This window comes from Rhododendron vialii, chromosome 10a, assembly GCF_030253575.1.
Source record: "Rhododendron vialii isolate Sample 1 chromosome 10a, ASM3025357v1".
NCBI lineage: Eukaryota > Viridiplantae > Streptophyta > Magnoliopsida > Ericales > Ericaceae > Rhododendron > Rhododendron vialii.
Genome location: NC_080566.1, coordinates 22,910,710 through 22,926,793, shown reverse-complemented (window position 1 = coordinate 22,926,793; position 16,084 = coordinate 22,910,710). Strand labels below are relative to the sequence as shown.

General features: G+C 39.1%; 1 protein-coding gene and 1 long non-coding RNA gene across 2 annotated transcripts; both read left to right on the top strand.

The window, feature by feature from the left end:
* Positions 1 to 5,257: 5,257 nt before the first annotated feature.
* Positions 5,258 to 11,322, top strand: LOC131303357 (uncharacterized). Its single transcript, XR_009191992.1, has 2 exons — positions 5,258 to 5,470; positions 10,662 to 11,322. It is a non-coding gene; the product is annotated as an uncharacterized LOC131303357 (long non-coding RNA).
* Positions 11,323 to 14,787: 3,465 nt separating this feature from the next.
* On the top strand, positions 14,788 to 16,016 carry LOC131303003 (protein FAR1-RELATED SEQUENCE 4-like). Its single transcript, XM_058329795.1, has 3 exons — positions 14,788 to 14,904; positions 15,022 to 15,163; positions 15,274 to 16,016. The coding sequence occupies exons 1-3, from the start codon at positions 14,788 to 14,790 to the stop codon at positions 16,014 to 16,016; spliced, it is 1,002 nt and encodes a 333-aa protein (XP_058185778.1).
* Positions 16,017 to 16,084: the final 68 nt, after the last annotated feature.

Genomic DNA, 16,084 nt, shown 5'->3' with positions numbered 1-16,084 from the left:
AACGCCAATGCAAACTAGACGCGGTTTTGAAAACGCAATATTTAAAAAGCTACCCATAGCTTCCACAAAAAGAGGTAGGATCCAGCAGGTGTCAGGCCCAAGCAACAGCACTTCGGCTTCCTCAGCTTCTTTGACCAAACCTACTCGGTGCTCCTTTGATCAACGGACTTCAACCGGCCAGTCCGCTCCTTTGTAAGCTCCTCATTACTGTCAATCCAGGTGTCGATAGTGAAGACCTCAATTGCCCAACCTACAGCCATCATGTTAATCTCCGATTCGAACGGGATGGATACAATTGGTTTGGGTTGGCTCTCTGGGACGATATAGTGGCTAGGATTGAATATGGTGGAGCTCGGGTTGATTTGAGTAGAGGTGATAGATATCTGACCAACCAGAGGGTCAGAGTTGTGTTGAGGCAAGGAGTTGGAAATGACGTTAGGCTTTGGTGGAACTTGAACCGTGCCATTGTCAATGAGATCTTGAATCTCATGTCGAAGACGATAGCATGCGTCAGTGGGATGGCCAGGCATTTGGTGGAAGGCACAGAAATGGTTTGCATTGCAGTTGGCTGGTAAGACTTTGGGTGGGGAAGTCGGGGTCAAAGGCTTGAGATGCCCAGATTGGAAAAGCTTCTCCATTACTGTAGATAGAGGTGCCTCGAAGACAGAGAAACTCCGGGGTTGGGTTCGGGCTCGGAAGCTTTGAGCGTTTTGAACTTGATTGGTATCGGCTGTTGATGGTGGTGGGGTTGTGATGATACCACAATCAACGAGATCTTGAACGGCATGTCGAAGCCGGAAGCAAGCATTGGTAGGATGGCCAGGCATCTGATGGTAGGCACAATAGAGGTTATACTTGAAGTTGGGTGATGGATTTTTGGGTAGAGGAGTTGGATTGAGGGGCTTGATGGAACCAGCATCGAGGAGCTTCTCATAAATTGAGGCCAAAGGTGTAGAGAAGCCTGAGAAAGTCCTTGGTGGGTTTCGGCGAGTGAACTGAGAATCCAAAGCGGAACCCTTGTTTGCTTCGCAGTTGTAACACATTGCCTCATCAATAGGATGCATTCTTTTGCCTTCGGGGCTGAATTCATCACTAAGTATGTCCTCCCCTTTGGCAATGGCTTCAACAAAGGAATCAACATCCTCCTTCGAGTGAGTCTTAGCCTCATGGAATTCAACCAGGTCGTTGAACATGTCTCCTGAGCACAGTTTGATTCCGACCGTTGGAGAATGGTAGGCTTGAGGAGGTTATTTGACTAGCCCCATATCTGGCTGCGGGACTGTGGAGGTAACGAGGCCAACGAGTCCCTGGACCATAATCATCTGTTTGTCCATCTTGTGACCCAATTCTTCTACAGCCTTCTTGAGCTCAGCCAGCTCCATTTGTACTGCCATTCTGAATTGATGAACGAGGCAGGTGATATGACCTTGGAAGCAAAGGTGCAACAGCTCCGGCAAATGTTCCCAAGCAGATTTGGCTCTTCTTTTCGGTACTCTCCGACGATGCAATGGCCTTAAGCTTTGGACAGCAAAGTAAGACAAAAGCTCAGTGGTGTTCCTACAGCAAAATGCAATGTACACGTCGTTGTCGGTGTCAACCCTAGACTCTAGAACTAGAGACAAGTCTGTCTCATGATGTTCGGAGGTTGCCAGAATCCTCGGAATTCTTTTTGAGGGTGTATCCTTTGAATGGATCAAACTGATCCTAAGAGATGTCAAAACAGACTAAGTCTTCGACTAGTCCCATTTGAAAATTCGACTTTGAATTAGAAACAACTCGGTATTGACGGCGTGACACCTTAACCGGGGTGGCGTGAGCAACGCTGTGCTTTAGCCGGGGTGGTTGTAAGTGACAAGGCACTTGTAACCTGAATGATATCAATGTCACGACATCAATACTTTGTGGTTCCTTATTGTCCGTCGAATCCTTAATCGGGCATGAGCCAAGGACTTAATAAGGTTTGATTTCTCAAAGTCTCGCTGATCTAAGGACTTTGAGAAAAAAAATTAACAACGTGCACCATCGAGATGCACAACTCTTCATCGGGTCTAGCAGCGTCCTAATAAACATAAGACAGACTCGAAAGAGAGAGACAACCTAGAAGCCGCCCTAAACATGCTCCTACGCAAAACAGAATGTATGTATGTACAGTTCCAGAGACGAGTTTGCCTCACGAGTTTCAGACGTTGCCGGAATCCTCAGAATTCTTTTCGGCGATGTGTCCTTGAGTAAATCGACAGATCCTAAAAGAAGTCAAAATAGACTAAATCTTTGGCTAGTCCCTTTTGAAAATTCAACTTCGAACTTGGAACAACTCGGCGTTGATGGCGTGACACCTTAACCTTGAACACCGCGGTGTATAGTGACAACGCACTTCAACCTGGGTGGCGCTAGTGACACGGCATCACTACTTCGTTGTTCCTTATTGTTGGTTGAATCCTTAATCGGGCATGAGCCAAGGATGTAGTAAATTTTGATTTCCCAAAGTCTCATTGAACTAAGGACTTTGCGACTGATAACGAACATTCGACAGAATGAACGACTCCTCATCGGGTCCAACAACGTCTTAGACAGCGTAAGACAAACTCGAAAGACAAAACAACCTTAAGTATGCTCCTATAGATGTACAGTACATGCGATAGGGAAAGCAGTAACACGTAGACAGTATATGGGGGTTAGATGCAAATAGATCTTACCCTGTAGGTACCTGTCCTATTTTGGAGAGTTCTAATGCTTTGTATATGCAAAGGCTGGTTTTGGCTTGTAACGGGTTCCTCGGACTAGAGCCAAGATATACCTCCCGTCGTCCGCGTAATCGCAGAGCAACAGTCGAACGGTAGAATGACTCATCATCGTCGAAGGTTGTTGGTCATTCGGGGTCCCCGTGCTCCGGTAAACCGTGCCGGATTGCCAAAACGATCCAACGAGGCTTATCCCACATCGATGCATATGAAAAATGCTAAAGAAATTGATTAATGAAATAGAATCGCAAATTCGCAAATGCCTTTTCAAATGTGGCTCTCTTTATTGATCAATACTTAGAAGAAACTACACGAGAGAACAATCGGAAAAGCCCCAGTCAGGATGGCCGGACACGAGGTCCTGTTAAATCACCAATCCTTTCTTTAGCAGCGCGAAGCTCACTATTTTGACAGACTTTTGTGGGATTGTTCTCAAGCGTATTAAAATTTGAGTATAGACCAATATTGGTTCGATCCCCAGCAGAGTCGCCACTGTGGGCATGCGTGCCCGTTTTCGGAATTTCCGGATTCCGAAAAGCGAGGCAAGGGGCCCGGGTCGAGGGAGCGCGAGCGGGTGTGGGCAGCGTGCCCTTCGGAACTTCCGGATTCCGAAACGCGAGAATGCCCGGATCGAGGGAGCGCGAGCGGGGAAGCAAGCGCTCGCAAAATACAGAGTCGCCACTTGGGTTTTGAAGGTCCGACACCCAAGGAACCGTATCTCGAAGCACTTGCCGCGCTGTTTGATTTGAAAAAGTTAAGGAACCAGTCCGTCATAACCATATCTGGGTTCGGGAGCCAGGTTACGAGAGGGGAAGGGTTTTATGGCACCCCTCTCGCCCAATCCGGAGATCGGTCTCTACTTAGGCATTTGCGAAAATGTTTGTTTGCGATTTTGTCTCATTAATCAATTTTTAGCCAATTAGGGCGGGGGAACAGTTAATCGGGGATTTAAAACTGTAGCAGTTTGCAGGATGTGATGAGATATGGCATGGATTAGTAAGATGACAGGTAATAAATGGAACGAAGTTCAAAACATCGATCATACATCAAGACAGCGCTGTGTATGATTTTGGCACGAAGAAACAGCCAGCTTGCATGCGTGAGTTCATCCGCATGCGAGCAAACCGTCGCGCGACATATCCATACCCTCGCGCGAGTGTTCATGTTTCACCAATGGTTTGAATTTCATTCCCTTCTGGGCTCTGGAAGGACCAGTGCTCACCCAGGTGCAAACCAAGCAGTTTATGGGTACTTGAAAGTAAACAATATTACAACCAACAGATAGAAATATTATGAAAAAGCAACCCCTAAACAGTGGGGGTGTCTAAACAAAGGCCAAGGCCAAGCTGCTCATGCAAGGGCATTCCCTGGGAGAGAGAGAACCATTGCGCGACAGTGTGAGACAGCCGCGCGATTGTTCTGACTGGACTTCCAGGAATTGCTTTGCATACTTGGGGCTCTGAGACATGTTCAGGAGCATCCCAAAAGCATTCCAAACCAAGAGGTGTTATAAACTAAGCCTAGCAATGATTTTCAACATGCAAAATAGCAAAGCAGTGAGCTAAATCTCCTTTAAAGACTTTTAACAGACTATAAGCACAATAATAAACTTAAATACCAGGGTCCCTTCCCCACGTGGTCCATTCTCACGCAGACAGAATCGTCGCGCGAGCATCTGGGACCATCGCGCGAGGGTTTCCCTGCTAATGGCTCTTGAAACTCTGCCAGCTTTAGGGCCAGAACTGGTATCAATTACCAGCCTTGACCCTGCCAGCCCCCCTCAGGGGTTCGAACAGTGAACAGAAAGATATTATACCTTTGCCTTGAGTGCCTTGGAAATGGCTTGAATGATGAGATGGTGAGATTTGGAGGGTGATTATGTGGGTTTGAGTTGTGTGAAGTATTTGTGCTTGAGCTCTCCTTTTTCTTTCTTGGAGAGAAATTGGTAACCCTTTGCAAGGAAGCATGGGGGGGTATTTATAGGAGAAGGGGGTTAGTGGATGGCTAACCAAGGCCTTGTAACCAGCCAACAATGCTGGTTACAAATGCTTGGTGGAGGAGTGGGTGGCAAAGGTGATGGGAGAATGGGGGGTGAGGTGGTGCAAGGGGAGCCCCCCCAGAACGCTGTTCAGCCGAGAAAACGGGGTCACATAGGCCTGTAGCCCCCTGACCACCACGCAATCTGGGTGAAAATGACAGGTGTTGACCATCGCGCGATGGAGTGAGACCATCGCGCGAGGGTCCAGCCAGCCCCGCGATGGTCAATGGTCAAAGCTTTGACTTTGACCACCACCTGGCAGACGAACCATCGCGCGAGGGTTCTAGATTGTCGCGCGACATTCAGACCAAGGTCCAGGTTCTGATTCAAGGGTTTAAGGGTTAAGGATGGGTTCCACACATGCCAAACTCAAGCCATTCCAAGTTCTCGGGACTGTTTCGACCTGACTCATCATCGGGGAATCAAATACCGTAAGTAAACTAATCTGGAAGCCCAGATTGGGGTGTCTACACGGTCTTGCTAGGGGACGGCTTAATGGCTAGCAAGGGTGTTTGAGGTTGGTGTGTGTTTTGGGATAATGCGTAGACGTCTGGCTTATCCACTACTGGGGACGCCCTGTAGCCTTTGAATTTTGAATAGCGGAATGTGCATTATAATTGGCTTATGGTTTTGAGTTCTTTGTTTTGAAATATTATCAAATTATTTTGCATTGTCCATGGAAGGCATGTGAGTTAAGTACTAATCACTCACACGAGCTTTGGCTTATGTATTTTCTTTTCCACCTTTCAGGAAGCGACGCGTAGTGTGACAGAGTGTTTACTTTTAAGATGTGTTGTATATTTGGAAAAGGAAGTTATGCTTCATGGTCACTTAGCTTTGTGTATGATTTGTTTAGTTTGTAAATTTGTAGGTAAGCACAGCTCTGAGAGGTTTATCCTTTTGGTTTGTAAATCTATGTAAGACTTTGGTTTGTTATTAATAAAAGTTAACTTTTGCTTCCGCTGTTATATTTAGCCCCTTTTGAGTATTGCTTGCTTAGATGATATTTGATTTGTGATTTGGCCTTAGTGAGAAATCACTGGCATTTGTCATGATTAAGACCTCAAGGGGCGGGTCAGGGTCGTGACAAAGTTTTTGGTATCAGAGCATGGTCCGACCGAAAGTGTGGAAGGTCACATCGCTAGGGACACATCCTTGGGATTTATAGGACCTCAATAGAGTTTGAAATGGAAACATAGTCTCGATGTAAAGTATTTAGGATGGTTCCAGGGGTTATTCGAAGGGATTGTTTATCTTGACCGGAGCACTATTTATGACTACACTTACACTTACCCTCAGAGCTATAGGATGAACTCGTGTAACTGAAAATTGAATGCTTTGTGATTATGTGTATCCTTAGCGACTATGTGCTGTGTTGTGTTTTACTAGTGAATGGTGGAACTAAAGGTATTGAGATATTAAGTTATATACCTTGATGTATATGTGGTATATTTCTTTTTAGTTTTGAATGTCGAAATAGAAATGTGTTTTGTGTATCATTGATTGGCATATGCGAGTTAAGGTTGATAAATCAATTCCTAAAGATGTACATGGGGTTAATTTAGAGCAAATAGGTATACCTTGCCTATGTAGTTATCTGATTGGTATAAAATGTTTTTGTCTTTGTATATCTTTGTATATGTTCTTGCTTTTAACTAGTCGTAACCATACTACTTGACTTTTTAAATTGCCTGAATTTCATATGTGTTCTATTTTAGGAACATTTGGTATGAAAATAGGAGAGCAGAATGTGATGGTCGATTTTATTGTGCTATTTAAGATGGAAGAGTTATGATTTTTCAATCAATTTTTACTTATTCCCGCGTAGAATCTGACAGCACCGGCGGACTTTGGTAAAATGGCCAAAACTCCTAGCTCGGGACTCGAATTGACGCACCGTTTATTTTGTTAGAAACTAGACACATAAAGCTTTCCAACGATACATCCCATGCATCATGCGTATGTCCGAGCGATAACAGATTTGCATCCAAAACTGAACCAAATTCTGCGTTCACACCAGTTTCATGGTTACGTTGAGCCATAATCGCAAGGCTGTAGTAAGGTTACCCGAACTCCGTTTCTTTTTGATGTATGACCTTTGTTTCGAAGAAGAAGAAGAAGTCTACTTTTCAATGGTTTAAATGTCGTTCTTAAATTTATGTTATTTGATCAGATATGGTCAAAACCTGAAGTGTGAATGATTAACATCATGATCTGGCCTAGTTTTGATTTCTTGTTTCCTTGAGGTCTCGGGTTGGTTTTTGGCCATCCTTTACATCATTTCTCGTGCGTGGCATCGTTGATTGACTTCCTTGATAACGTTCATCGAGAAATCTATTCGACTCGAGTTATGAATTCCTTGTTCTTGACCCTTGAACCTAAACAAAAAAAAAAATTTAGAGAGAAGATCAAAAGAGACCTTGATTCTTTGTTTGGATTGACATGACATTTAAGGGTAAATATAGTTGAGAGAAAGACTTTTGTTTGTAGAAAATATGTTATTGTTTTAGTTGAAAATCGAGGGCGTGACAACTTGGTATCAAAGCATAGGTTTGGAATACCTCGGGACCATGGGGAGACACTTAGTCTCGTGGGGTTTGGTGGTTGCATTTGGGACATGAACTATGTGTGCATCATGTGAGTAGCTTTCAATTATCTACGTGGCATTGCGTTTGCAATTATGTTGAGCGTATGGTGTTGTTGACCCATGACAAAAAAAAAATGGAGGCTTGACCTTATAAGTGATGTGGTTTCTGTTGATTGCTTCCTTTCTTTAATTCTTGTGATGGCTGAAGATTGCTTGTTTTGAGAATATGTGTGTTTGTAGTATAGTTGGGTATAAATGTGGTTGACATGGTGTCATTAGGCTTTCTAGTTGTTACATTTTAGTGAGTGTTCTGTGCGTTTATTTATATTTTACGGTATTTACATTTGGTGCGGGTTTTGTGTTGTCTTAAGTGGTAGCGCTTGAATCTATAGCGTGTCTAATATGTTTATGTTAAGAGATGTGTGGATTACAAAATGTGGATGTATATTTCATAGGCGAAACTCATTTTCTAAGACCTTGAGAATCTATTTCCAGATATTCAACCTGAAGTGCGACTGGCCATCGTGACTTCATGATTGAACATTTAGAATAGATGCTCTTTAAACAAGATAAACAACGGGAAGATTTACATTTTGCTATAAAACTGAATCCAAATAGATCATGTGACGTCATAGAAAATAATAATAATAATAATTTGTACTTGCTTGTTGATTTCATACTTTCGGATATGGGAGTACTTTGAGCTGGAAAAAAAAAAAATCTAGTTGCAAAAAAGAAAAACAAAGAGAAACATTATTAGGAGTATGCTTGCTTAATGATCTATTATTGTCTGATAAGTTCACTATGGATATGTGTTTGTGTACCTCAAAGATGTGTGTCATCAAGTCTTAGTAAGAAACAACTAGGGCTATAGATGAATTGGCGGAAGGAGTTGTCAATGGTGACTTTTATAAGTTTGGCTTAATATCATGATATTGCGTAAAGTGTTACCTCCCTGAACTAATCTAATTGTCTTTCGAGGATAGCTGTTCTGAATATTTTGCTTGAATAAGTGTTTGATTGTGAAGGAAGTGTTGGTGTCGGCAGGACCTAGTGCTTATTATCTGTCGAACAGGAGATAGGGAACCGATTGGTGGATTATGGGAAGCAAGTGATTCTTTTAAAAATCACCTTGTCTGCTATCTCAAAAAAAAAAAAAAAAAAAAAAGGAATTGAAGTAGTTTAGTTTAAAGATGACGAGGGGCCTTTGGACATCTCTAGTTTTGAACCTTGAAAAGAGAGGACTTGGTCTCTATTGTAGGTCCTGTTTAATGTTTGACTGCTGCGTGTCTTTTATGGATAATGTGCTTATGTACCCATTGGCCTAACACTTACCTGCTTGCGTGCTTTGTGCCATGTGGAATATATGCTTATGTGATTTTACTTATCGAGAGTGAATCGGCACCCCTGTGTGCTACGTGTTGTTGAATGTAGGCCTAGACAATGAGTTGGTTTTGAGTTGTTATAGTGTTATGGCGATTGATTTGATATGGGTTTGCGAACCTTGTGGGGTTGATGATTGTGCTTAATTTTGTTAGATGAACTGCGAAGGGAATATGAAGTATTGGAATAATCGTTCGTTTAAGTGAAAGACTTGATGAATCCTAGACAAATCGTTACTTGAAAGGTTATTCAAGAATCGTAGAGTGCACCTTGACACTACTGAATTGTATTTTTTTTATTTTTTATTTTTTATTTGTTAAAAGATTCACATGACTGTGTGCATGAAATTCATGAAATTCTTGGTCAAGAAAGAAACTTGTAATCTTCCAATGGGAAATCAGAGGGTTTAAACATTTTTGGTGTCTTCTCCATGAATGATAGAAGCATGCTTTTAATTATCTATTAAACCTACTAATTTGATTCTAGAAGGATTCATTAGTTTGAGAACGAGAATATGTATATATATATATTTGGATTGTGATGCCTATTTGCAAATTTTGAATTCAACAATCGGTATAAGATTTTAACTTTGTGGTTTTAGACTTGTTGCGTTTTCTTGGGTCTTGCGGTTGTAGGTTTATTGTGTTTTTCTTGACTAATGTGACGATTGTGTATTTTAGTTATTGCAGACTTGGTGTATAAAATTTCGAGGACGAAATTTCTTTAAGGAGGGAAGGATGTAGAGACCCGGAATAATTTTCTTTTACTTTATGATTTTAAAATGTGTTTAAGATATTTGATGTAGATAATATGTATGTGGGATTAAAGTATAAGAATATAAAGTTGTGGGAGTTGATGATGTAGTTATATACTTGAAGGGTGTGTGTGTGAATTGGCCTATATAAGGATCAAAATATCAGGGAAGATTATTATCTTCCCCTGTACGCCTCTCTTTCTCCCGTTCTCTCCTCTCTCGGCCTCTCGCTCTCTCTCATCTATGTCTCTCATAATCAGTCAAGTCCACAAGGGTTTGGCCATTTTTTTTCAACATATATTCACGTTCTAGGTCTTGGATATTGCTTGCTCTAGCTCGGAGGAGGTGTTTCCGGGAGAGGTTTTGCCTGGAGATTCTTGGGGTTTTAAATTTCAACCTTCGAGGTAGGGATCTCTTGCCTTCTTTACATGTTTAAGTGTTGGTTTAATGTACGAGAATCAAGTTTGATCATTTATTTTGAGTCTTGAACAAATCTGGTATATGCTGAAAATTTCGTGGGTTTTGGAAATCTGTCTTTTGGGAGCTCTTCTGTTAGGAATCAATTTTTGGTGTCTTCATAACAGTTAAAGTACGTTTCAATACGAAGATTTCGGTACCAAGATCATGCAAAACCGATAATCACACAATTAGTTATGAATTTTTGAATACTGTCTGTTTGCTGGATGTGCGAATCTGTGCGTGGCTGTTTCCTTTTAACTTCTGGGCATGATGAACATTTTGGGTGGCTTTGGGTCTTTTACAGGAGTTGCATATTTAAGTTAAGAAGAGATTGGCGATGGAATCAAGTAATTTGGTTAAGTATACAATTTTTGGTGAATTTCTAAAGCAGGGTTGGTTGACTGGTGCGAAAGTGGTTGCGAATCTGTTTTCTTTTGATTGTTGGGTTAATCTCCTCTTGTTTTTGAACCTGGGATTTTTTATTGAGTGTAGGGTTTGTAGTGGTGCAACTTTTGGCATTGGTTTCAATATTTTTGGGTTTAAGATGAAAGGGAGTATGATTTATTTGGATTGAATTGAACTTAAACACTTTTAGAGTATTGTATTGAGCATAAATAGAATTATTGAGTATTGTCTAAACATGTTTCCATTTGATTGAATGTTCTAGGAAGTTCGCATCGTCACGTGGATCGAGGTGAGTGATTTAATACCTAAACACATGGTTTTGAACTTGTTTTCCTTATCAAGCTTATTATCAAGTTTATTTGAACATGTTTTATAAATTATGTACTCCATGGATAACAATGAAAGGTGGACCTATTTGTGAAATATTTGCGAATCTATTTAATGGCATTCCCAACGTCCGGTCTTGCTAGGGGACGGCTTAATGGCTAGCAAGGGTGTTTGAGGTTGGTGTGTGTTTTGGGATAATGCGTAGACGTCTGGCTTATCCACTACTGGGGACGCCCTGTAGCCTTTGAATTTTGAATAGCGGAATGTGCATTATAATTGGCTTATGGTTTTGAGTTCTTTGTTTTGAAATATTATCAAATTATTTTGCATTGTCCATGGAAGGCATGTGAGTTAAGTACTAATCACTCACACGAGCTTTGGCTTATGTATTTTCTTTTCCACCTTTCAGGAAGCGACGCGTAGTGTGACAGAGTGTTTACTTTTGAGATGTGTTGTATATTTGGAAAATGAAGTTATGCTTCATGGTCACTTAGCTTTGTGTATGATTTGTTTAGTTTGTAAATTTGTAGGTAAGCAAAGCTCTGAGAGGTTTATCCTTTTGGCTTGTAAATCTATGTAAGACTTTGGTTTGTTATTAATAAAAGTTAAACTTTTGCTTCCGCTGTTATATTTAGCCCCTTTTGAGTATTGCTTGCTTAGATGATATTTGATTTGCGATTTGGCCTTAGTGAGAAATCACTGGCATTTGTCATGATTAAGACCTCAAGAGGCTGGTCAGGGTCGTGACAGGGAGGGAGGGAGAAGAAGGGTTTTATCTATGCTGATGCTGAGTTGACAAGTCACTATTACAAAATATGTTCAAGATGTGACAAGTCCCTGCAAATTACTCCATCCATCCCATTTTGATTTTCAATTATTTCTTTTATCACTTTTGTATCTTTTGAATATATTTTTCAATTTATAGTAATTTTATGATTTTGACAACTTGTATTATAAAGCAAATTGAAATCTATAAAATAAGATCAATATTATATATTTTTGAAGATTCATACTAGAAGATATAAGCGAATGAAAATTGACACGAATATAATAAAAAAAAAAGGACAACCAAAATGGGACGAAAAAGAATGTTCAAAGAGTCAATCCATGATTCTTTTTCATGGACCCTAGCACCCCTCTTTAAAAAATGGCTCCATTTAGCAAAATATAACAATGCTACAACAACCTCATGGGGCGGCCATCGCATGCCGTGTGGGCCCACTCTAGGGACCGCACGGATTATTCAAGCCGTTCAATAATTTAAAAAATATATATTTGAGTGGGCCTGTAAAAAATTAGCTCAATTCGATATGTGTAAGTGTTCAACCCAATCTTTCCATTTTTGAAAAATCGAAAAAAATAAAAGATTGGATTTTCCAATTTAAAAAAAATAGAAATTTAAAAAATTGGATCGAGCACTTACACATATCGGATTGACTTGATTTTTCACGGACCACCTTCCACCCGTGCTTTGGCATATGACATGGCAAAGTCACGGGAAGATGACAAAATTTGACTGCATCCAACAAACAACGGGTTGCATTCAACAAATAGGGTTTACGATATACCTTAGTGTTAAGGAATTACTTTGGCCATTTAGGATTCAACATTTAGGGTGCGTTTTGTTGAATGGAATGGAATATAAATTGGAATAAAATTAAGAATGAAATGAAATTGGAATAATTCCTCTTCCAACGTTTGGTTGTGGCTATAAATCTATAGCAAGAATAGAATTTGCATTCCAATTCTTGTGTTTGTTATGCTAAAGTCACATCTCAACGGAATGTAATTTGAAGTAGCAATAGAAATTTTGAGAGTGGCATTAGCAAAATTTAAAGTGGCAATAGTAATTTTAGGAGTGGCATTAACAATCCAAAAAAGAATGGTGGTATGGAATTGTAATTCTTTAACTTTTCAATTGGAATAGCTATTCCTTTATTTGGATGAATAATAATTTCATGTAGAATAATTGTTCCTTCAATTTTTAGTGAACCAAACATTAAAGTAGACATTCCATAGGAATAACCATTCCATTCCACTTCCCATTGCATTAAACCAAACATAGCTTAGGGTTTAGATTTAGGATTGACTATTGAGGACTACAAATATTAGGGACGGGGTTTGGGGATTAGCACTTCAATGTTCTGTCCTGGAAACAATTTGGGGAAAAAAAAGAAGCGAGTCAAAATACTTTCATTACATGCTCACAAGAAATATTAGGGACGGGATTTGGGGATTAGCACTTCAATGTTCTGTCCTGGAAACAATTTGGGGAAAAAAAGAAGCGAGTCAAAATACTTTCATTACATGCTCACAAGTACTTAGTCAAATATTCAATGATAAAAAATCACAAAACCATTTTAGCAAAACAACCTCACTTTATGAACATAATTTTGGGCAAAGAGTTGTTATTTAGCTAATTTCCAATCTAACGGTTCTAAGAAAAATCACTTTTTTTGTTCAAAAAATGTGCTCCCTCTGCCCTTTTTAAGTGTCATGTTTCATAACTCCAATTTATTAATAAAAAATCATCATTACATATTTCACATAAACTTTTATCTCAACTTTTCCTACTTACCCTCTATGAAGACATCATCGTTACACTTTTACTCACTAACTTTTTAAAATGAAATATACTTTTAGGGCAAAATGGAAAATGCAAAAACTTTTAACCACTAACTTTATAAAATAGATACTTAATGGAAATTTATTAAGTGACAGCTCAAAATGAAATACTGGACTCTAAAAATGAGACGGAGAGAGTAGTAAATCTCTTTGCGCGCCCCCCTGACACACCCCCCCGCCTGACCCCACCCCCCAGACCAAAATACCCCCCGGCAATAATTCAACCCACGGCATTTTCTTATTTTTTATTTATTTACTTAATAAATTTTATATATTTTTTCATTTTTATTTATTTAATATTATTTAAGTGTTCCAATTTTCAATCCGATTGAATCGATGCAAAGATCTTATTTTTTTTTATCATTTTGTCTTCAATAATCATAATGAATTTTTGGCTCGAAGACCTTTCAACAAATACCCTATGACTTATTATTTAGTTTCAGATCTCTCTTAGGGTGCTCATTGAAAAGCCTTAGAGCAAAAAATTCATTACGACCTTTTAGGATGAAATGATAAGAAAAATAAGATCTTCGCACCGGTTCAAACGAATTAAAAATCAAAACACTTATTTTTTCTCTTTATATGTATTTTTAAAATTATTTAATATTATACCCGACAATAATTCAACCCACGGCATTTTCTTATTTCTTATTTATTTACTTAATAACTTTTATATCTTTTTTCATTTTTATTTATTTAATATTATTTAAGTGTTCCAATTTTCAATCCGCTTGAATCGATGTAAAGATCTTGTTTTTTTTATAATTTTGTCTTCAATTGTCATAATGAATTTTTGGCTCAAAAGCCTTTCAACAAGTACCATAAGGCTTATTATTTAGTTTTAGGTCTCTCTTAGGGTACTCATTGAAAGGACTTAGAGCAAAAAATTCATTACGACCATTTAGGATGAAATGATAAGAAAATAAGATCTTCGCACCGGTTCAAACGAATTAAAATCGGAACACTTATTTTTTTAAGCTTTATATGTATTTTTAAATTATTTAATATTATATACGTGAGTAAATTTCTTTATGTTATTGAAATTTTACTCTTATTTTTTTACTCTTATTAAAATTTTATAATTCTTTTATGTTATTGAATTTATTAATTTTGTATTTATTTATATCTTTTATCTAATTTATTTCTAACCACTTATTCAGATTTCCTTTTATCTTCTTATCTTCAACTATAAACACTCATTTAGATTTTCTTTTTATCTTCAATTACAACCACACATTCAGATTTTTTGTTATCTTCTTATCTTTAACTATAACCATTCATCCATCACCCTTTATCATTATATATCCAGCATTATCCTTCCAAAATCACCATCTTCTTCCCATCACCTCCATCTCTCTGCTTATCCCTCTAACATCACCATCTTTCCATCATCTATCTCTCTCTCCCTTCCTCTGTCACGGCTCCTCCCTCCTTTTCCACACCGGTTCGTAAAACATAGAAGAACATTATGGATAACTACAACTTGTCATTTTCAGATAGTTGGTCCGTTGAGAATGATGTTATTAGTGGGAAGGGCGTCTCCCATAATTTTCGTGACTATACACTTGAATTCACAACTCACCAGGTTAGTTAAAACTGTTGTTCTTATGCATATTAGTTATTTAATTTAAAAGTACAGAAATTATGCATATTAGATTGGATCATGTTGCACTTATACGTATTCTTTTTTTCTTGCTTATAGATTTTTCAAAGTAGAGACGACATGGTAGCTTGGGTGCGAAGAGTCGGTAAAGAAAATGGTATTGTTATTGTTATTAAGAAATTTGCTAGTTTAATTGGTGGCAAGCTGCTAAAGTGCATTCCTAGTTGTGAAGAAGTGGAAAGTATAGATCGGCACAGAATGCAGTTGAAGGGCAATCCTCACAAAAGAATACTGAGACAAAAAAATGCGAGTGCTCATTTGAGCTGCGAGGTATACCAATACCTCCAGCAGGTATCATGTGGGGTATAAGGGTTGAATGTGGTTTCCATAACCATGAAACAGCAGAATATTTTGATGGGCATGAGTACTCGTCAAGGCTAACACCAGAGGAGAAAGAAATTGTGCGCAACATGGTGGACAACACAACGCCTCGTGAAATTCTTAGTGTTTTAAAGAAAAAAAATCCGTTAAACACTACATGTGCCCAAAGCATATATAACCTCAAATATATAGATAACATAGCAGAACAAGACGGTCTAAGTCCTACTCAGTTTGTCTTGAATCAACTAATACAGAAAAGATACCTTCATGAATATCGTACAAATCCATACACCAATGAAATCACTGATATTGTTTGGATTCATCCTCAAAGCCTAGACTTATTTGTGAACTTTCCGTCCATATTGGTCATTGACGCCACATACAAGACCAACGAGTACCGGTTATCACTATTGGAGGTTATGGGTATCACATCCACAATGTGCACTTACTCTCTCATGTTTGCACATCTTACAAATGAGAAGGTAGAGAACTTGACATGGGCCCTGAGTACCTTAAAGAAATGGATGCTTAGAAGGGGGGCATTGTTGCCATCGGTGTTTGTTACAAATCGAGATTTGGCGCTTCTTAGCGCCATTGAAGCATGTTTCCCCTCGGCACGTCACATTCTTTGCATTTGGCACATCAACCAATGCATAATAAAGCACTGCAGAGGGGTCCTTGGTCCGTCGTTTAACGACTTTAACATGTCATGACACTCGCTTATTAATTCTACGACCGAAGCGTCTTTCAATCAGAAGTGGAATGCCATGTGCGATGACTA